Below are 5,924 nucleotides of genomic sequence, written 5' to 3'. Positions count from 1 at the left end.
ATATATGTATGTATATATTTATCCAATCCGAATAGAGCGCAGCATGTCACGAGAGTGGCTATCGGAATACATATGTGTACATATACTTACTTGGGGCAAAGCTTGAGGGTGTGGTGAGCCCACTGCTTTTTCACTTACCCCCTCTTCCTCCTGTATTGCTTGATTTTCGTAAATAACTTTACGATCCGGTCAATCGCCCCAGGCGAATGTTTGCTTCTGTTTGCTCTTACCTCCCTCTGGTGCGAATCGGCCTGCCTCTTTGATTGGACTTCTTTCTTATGCCCCAAGCAAGGTGACACATGTTTTATTATTGCGGCTGCGCGCCGCAGCCATCCATCGCTTCCTTCGCCGGCGGTGTCTTTGATTGCTGGTTTGCGTGGCGTGGTGTTAATTTGTGCGACTGCTCGTGTGACTCACTCGTGTTGCAGGATGGCTGTGTGGGAGGAGCTCGTTCATTTTCACGTTGCCGCGTAACTGAGGGTGAGTGCTGGTAGCCACTGAACGGCGTTGCGCCTTGTGTGCCGGCTGCTGTGCTTCCACGTTGTGCTGAGATGCTTGAGGGGGCAATTGTTTTTTGTTTTTTCTTTTTGTTTGCATCCCACTCGTCTGGTCATGGCGGCTGCAACGAGACTCTGCGGCAGCCTGATCGTTGCGGGCGTTGCATCTCCTGCTGTTGTCCCCTCGTTGTGTCGGTGGGGAGGAGGCGGGCGACGGCGTCGGTGGGGTGGCGCTGCGGTGGGAGAAGGAAGGCACTGACCGCCGCTGACGGCGACCGTCTTTGCTGCCGGCGATCTGACGAGATGACCCCACCTTTGTCACACCCAACCGGGACCGATGCGGGCCGCACCGCCTCTCTCTTCCCTCCCTCCATCCCCCAGTCTCCTGCAGACACACGAACTGCGCGGCGTGATTACAAACCGGACGTCTGAAGGTCAACCGACCGCAGAGTCGATGTGGACCCTTGTCCCCCGTGGCTGAGTGCCGCCACCGTGCTTCTTTGTTCCTCCCTTTTGCCCTTGTGCATGCCGTGCGCGCATGATGCCGCTCTTTGTTCTGCAATGCCGACCCACGTGAGCGAGAAACGACGCCTTGACTACTGGCAACTGACGCACTCACCACCCCTCTTCCGCGCCACCACCACCACGTTCACGGACGCGCTCGATGGCTGGCGGTTGCAACAATGCCACGTGTATCTGCCTCGGCTTTTGTGTGTTTTCCACGGCATCGGGGTCGTCATGTGTTGGAGGCATTTGGTGAGGAGGGCGGTGCCAATGGTCATTTGCCCCTTGGCCGGGGTCCCGCCACTCTGCACGGCGGTTGTGCGGGGCTGCGCGGGCGGAGGGAGGCCGATGGCATCACTGGGCTGACTGTGTCTGCGCGTCTTTGTGTCGCTGGCTGTGATGTGGAATATATGTGGCCGGATGCCGCTGCGTCCTACTGTGTCTGGCTACTGTTGTTGCTGCCTCTTCCTTGTTTTACCGTGCAGATAGAGATACTGTGGCTTGACCACCACAACTAGCGTTTCAAGGTTTTAGTAATTACTCGCAGCAGTTGTAGTAGTATTATTAGTAGTAGTGGGATAACGATCTGGCGGAATCGGGTCACTGTATTTGGCATCTGTAGGAAGGGATTTGCGGAGCAGGAGGCACGGTCGACGAGACGAGTGCGACACACCACGACAGTCCTGTTGATACCTGGCTGGGTTGGTGGATGTGGTCTGCGGTGGGTGCGTGTCCGCGCAGCCGGCACCGCTTGCGGCGCAGGGCCATTTCGACTGTGCGTGTGATGCTGCTTGCTCTGTTGGCGCTGGTTGCGGCGGCGGCGTGGATGCCCGCGGTGCATGCGGTGCCGTTGCGACTGCGGGGCGGCACGGTGGACAGAGCCATCACGGTGGGCCGCGCCGTGGACACGGTGCTGATGGACGGCGTGTGCGTCACGAACGGCGTGGCTGTGGTGTTCGACGTTGCGGCGATGCTTCCCGGCGCGCTGCGCATCGAACTGAGGAACTGCGTGTGCGACGGCGGTGCGCAGATCTACGTGCGGGGCTACAGCGGCGAGCCGGCGAGTGACCGGAGCCTGGAGGTGAGCGTGAGCGGGCTGTCGGGGAGCTACTGCTCGCTTGTGTTTGTGCACAACCTGCCGGCACGCACGAACGTGACGGTCCGTGACTCGACGATTGTGACGGCGGGACCGATGCGCTACTCGCAGCTGAGCGGGCTGACGGACGCGGTGGCGTCGCCGCTTGTGCTGCACGCGACGTCGCTGTTGCAGACGCAGCTGCGTGTGAGCAACACCGTGCTGAGGTCGTCGCAGGCGGGCGGGACGGCGATGTACGTTGGCGGCGGCGTGGACCTGCTGTCGAGTGCGGTGGTGCTTGACGGCGTATCGCTGGAGGCGTCGGGCGGTCTGACCGCGTCCGCGATGCATGTGTCATCCTCGTCGCGTCTCAGTCTGCGTAACCACTCGGTGTTCTCCGTGACGAACGTGTCGGTTGTGAGCAGCGGCGGCGGCATTGTGCTTGGCAATCGCCTCGCGGTGTCGGACTCGGTGCTGCGCTTCGTGGGCGTCGAGGGGTCTGCTGCGTCGTCGCTGGTGCGATGCGACGGTGGGACGGTCGGTGCCGGCGGGTGGCTGGAGCTGCACGACGTGTGGGCGGTGGGCGAGGCGTCGTCTGTGGCGTCGCTGTCGGAGCTGACGCTGAGCGGCGGCGCCGTGTCTATTGCTCGCTGCGCTGCCACCGGCGCGACGCTTGCCGCCGGACCGACGATCACGAGCGGCGCTGTGTCCGTGCAGTGCAACCGTGCGGGCGGCCGGGTGCTGCAGAGCAGCGGCGACTACCGCTTGGCCGGCCTGCCCTCCGTGAGCGTGGTGCCGTGCGACGGATGTGCGGCAGCGCTGGCGTGCTTCGATGCGCTGACGGCGTCGTTCACCGACTGCGTGTGCAGCTGCCGCGCCGGCGGTGTGGGCGACGCGTGCCTGCCGTTCGACGTGCCGCCTGCGAGGGCCGGCGGTGGTGGCGGTGGGCAGGACTGCGTGAGTGGCGTGACGCTGACGGAGTCCGTGACGGTTGGCGGCGGGCAGGCGACGGCGTGCTTCGACTCGGTGGTGTTCAGCGGACCGATCACTGTGGTGGTGGACCTGCGCTCGATGGATGCGTTCGCTGACGCGCTGAACGTGACGCTGCGCCACTGCGTGCTTGCGGGCGGCGCGCAGCTGCGGATTGGCGGCCTCAGCGAGAGCACGGCGCGCCTGATGCCCCACGCCCTAGTCAACATGACGAATGTGACGTCGCTGGAGGGCACGATTGTGCTGCATGGCGCGATGCCGCTGAACTCGAGTGTGCTGCTGGCGAACTCAACGCTGCGCGCGACGGTTGGCGGGTCGCAGTACGTGCCGACGACCCCTGGCCACGAGGGATCCCGGTACGGCCCCGCGCTTGTCCTGGACGGTGTCCGTCTTCTGTCGACACGGTTTGTCATGACGCGGTCGACTCTGGTGTGTGGCGGGGGTTCGTGCGCTGCAATCCTTGTGGAGCGCGGCCTCGGTGTGAACCTGTCCAGCGTCTTCTACATGGACAACTGCGCCGTCAATTCGCAGACGCACGTGATGTACGCCCTTGCGTCGGACCTGCGTGTTAGTGGTGGCTCCGTGTTCTCCATACAGAACAGCTTGTGGAGTGCGCCGAGCACCGAGTACTACAAAGGCGCGTTTGTGTTTGGGGACGTTGCGGTGGATGGCGGCAGCGTGCTGCAGATTGTGTCCAGCACGTTCCGTCTCGGCTTCGCCATGCTCATGGCAACCACGCTGACTGTGACTGGCGGCAGCTGGCTGGTGCACCGCGACAACGCGTTCCGCACTGCCTACGTTTTGTACGTGGCTAGATACGACGGCGTGGCGTTCCGCGATCGGAGTGTGTGGTCGATACTTTACAACGACTTTGGGTACGGCTCCTATTCGTCGATCACTGCATACATGACAAGCTTTTGGCTTGTACGATACGATGCACGCCCGATCATCTACGGCACGTGCAACGAGATAAAGGGGTCTCCCGTGAAGAATTACAGAAGTGAGCTCAATATTGTGGCGCCCGTGACGGTGTTGGACTGTGGAAATTGCACCGTGGACGCCGTGTGCTTTGCAGCGAGGACGAGCAGCGTCAGCGGCTGTGGGTGTGTGTGCGCTGCTGGCGGCCACGGTGACACGTGTCTGCCAGCTGCCGTTCCGGACGGCCTTGGACCGTTCCCGCTCCCCGATGCGAACGATACGGAGGTCCGCTGCGTGCACGGTGGCAGCATCAGCTCCGTGGACTATCCTGATCCCGGTGTGCGTGGCCTGTGCTTTGTCAACGTGACCTTCACCGCCGCGATTGTGCTGGACCTGTGGAGCTTCGACGCGCCAGGAAAGACACTCAACATCACGCTACTGCAGTGCGTCCTCATGGGCTTGTCGATCAAGGGGAGTGGTGCGCGCGTGCACGTGAGCGTGACATCCTCGATGCTGGATTCTGGTGCATTGGAGTTTGAGGATGATTTTGGCGCGAGCTCCCAGATACTGGTGGCAGGCAGTAAGCTCTTGTCAACGTCGAGCCATGCCATTCAATTTCCAAGGTTTACTTTGGGTGCGAACTCGACGCTGCTCCTGCTCGACAACAACATGGAGGGGGAGAGTTACGCAGTTTATTTCCCCGTTGCTGTTGTTGTTGATGGTAGTGGGATCATTATTAAGGGAAATATGCTGAAGTCAATAAAGAGGGGTTACAGCTCGGAGTCTGCCGTTTATTATAACGATGTTGATTTGAAGAACGGCGGCTATATTGACGTCGAGAACAACACGATTAGCGCAGCCATCGGCATCTTTTTTCTCGGGTATATTACTGTGAGCTCCGCGGGGCTGCTGAGGGTGGCGGACTGCACCTTCACTGGCAGCACGGAGGCATTCAATTCTGCTCTGGTGCAGTTGTACGGCTCGGTCATTCTTCAGGGTGGTGCGCAGTGGCGTGTGGAGGGCAACAACGTGAGCGCATCCTCAGTATTGAGTATGCCGTTTTCCTGGTACAGTATTGAACTATCGGGCAGCGGCACCACCGTGTCGCTTGCACACAACCGTCAGGCGGACTCGAGTAAAGCCTTTGCGAAAATTACTTCATCGGGTTTGATTGTGACGTCACCCGCGCAGTTTGTGGTGGGGTGCAACATGAAGGACGGTGTGTGCGTGTGCGCGTGCGGCAGCGGCGGGTACGGCGAGGCGTGCGTGCCTGTGGGAGCTCCCGCACTGCCGCCCGCTGCGGGCACCGCGTCGAGTGTGTTCGTCCGCGAGAACTTGACGGTGCGGTCGGTGTTCGTTGTGCCTGCCGGTGCGAGCGAGGTGACGCTGCGCCACGTTGTGCTGGACGGCGTGAGTCCTGTGCTGTACGTGCCGTGGATGGCGCGAGACGGCGTGCGGATCGTTGTGCAGAACGTGTCGCTGCGTAACGGCGCCGTGCTGTACGTGATGGGCGGTGGAGCGTTGCGCGGTGCGGTGGCTGCGGGAAGCAACGAGAGCGGACCGGTGGAGCTCTCCGTGTGCGATGTGGAGGCGCTGAACGGTGCGCTTGTGCTGACCGGCACGTATCCCGCGGGGTCCGCGTTGACGGTGACGGACACCCTGCTGGTTTCCGCGAGGCCGACGCCGCTTGTGTATCTTTCCGGCTCGCAGTCCTCGCCGTACGCACCGGTGCTGGTGCTGTCGGGTCTGCGGCTTGTGCGGTCCGTGCTGGTTGTGTCCGGCGTGGCCCTCGTGACGGTGATGACTGGTGGGCGGACGGTGGTGGTGGACGGCGCGGTGCTGGAGCTCGTCGGTGGCGGTGTCGCGCTGGACGCGGCTGTGTTCGGTGGCGAATATGCGTTGTACGCGAGTGCGCGCGTGGTTGCGTCGGAGGGCGCTGT

The 5,924-nt window shown here is 61.9% G+C and overlaps 2 protein-coding genes and 2 non-coding genes across 4 annotated transcripts, besides 1 other annotated feature; all 4 read left to right on the top strand.

Annotated features, from left to right (window-relative positions):
• Nucleotides 1-5,924: a sequence feature (areas not merged during assembly with more than two copies in the genome that could not be assigned to a particular haplotype).
• Nucleotides 902-981, top strand: Tc00.1047053507247.50. The gene has a single exon (XR_008255432.1). It is a non-coding gene; the product is annotated as a C/D small nucleolar RNA (snoRNA), TB8C3C2 (small nucleolar RNA).
• On the top strand, nucleotides 1,023-1,367 carry Tc00.1047053507247.30 (uncharacterized protein; the record flags this gene model as incomplete). Its single annotated transcript, XM_799340.1, has 1 exon — nucleotides 1,023-1,367. One exon carries the CDS (start codon nucleotides 1,023-1,025, stop codon nucleotides 1,365-1,367), a length of 345 nt encoding a protein of 114 aa, XP_804433.1.
• Tc00.1047053507247.40 lies at nucleotides 1,033-1,108 on the top strand. Its single transcript, XR_008255431.1, has one exon. It is a non-coding gene; the product is annotated as a C/D small nucleolar RNA (snoRNA), TB8C3C3 (small nucleolar RNA).
• Nucleotides 1,711-5,924, top strand: Tc00.1047053507247.14 (dispersed gene family protein 1 (DGF-1), putative; the record flags this gene model as incomplete). The annotated part of the gene is made up of 1 exon (XM_799341.1): nucleotides 1,711-5,924. A coding segment is annotated over one exon (4,214 nt), but the record flags the coding sequence as incomplete, so codon positions are not given.

This window comes from Trypanosoma cruzi, genomic scaffold, assembly GCF_000209065.1.
Source record: "Trypanosoma cruzi strain CL Brener 1047053513347 genomic scaffold, whole genome shotgun sequence".
Lineage (NCBI taxonomy): Eukaryota > Euglenozoa > Kinetoplastea > Trypanosomatida > Trypanosomatidae > Trypanosoma > Trypanosoma cruzi.
The sequence above is the reverse complement of the archived record's forward strand: the minus strand, read 5'-3'. Positions and strand labels throughout refer to the sequence as shown.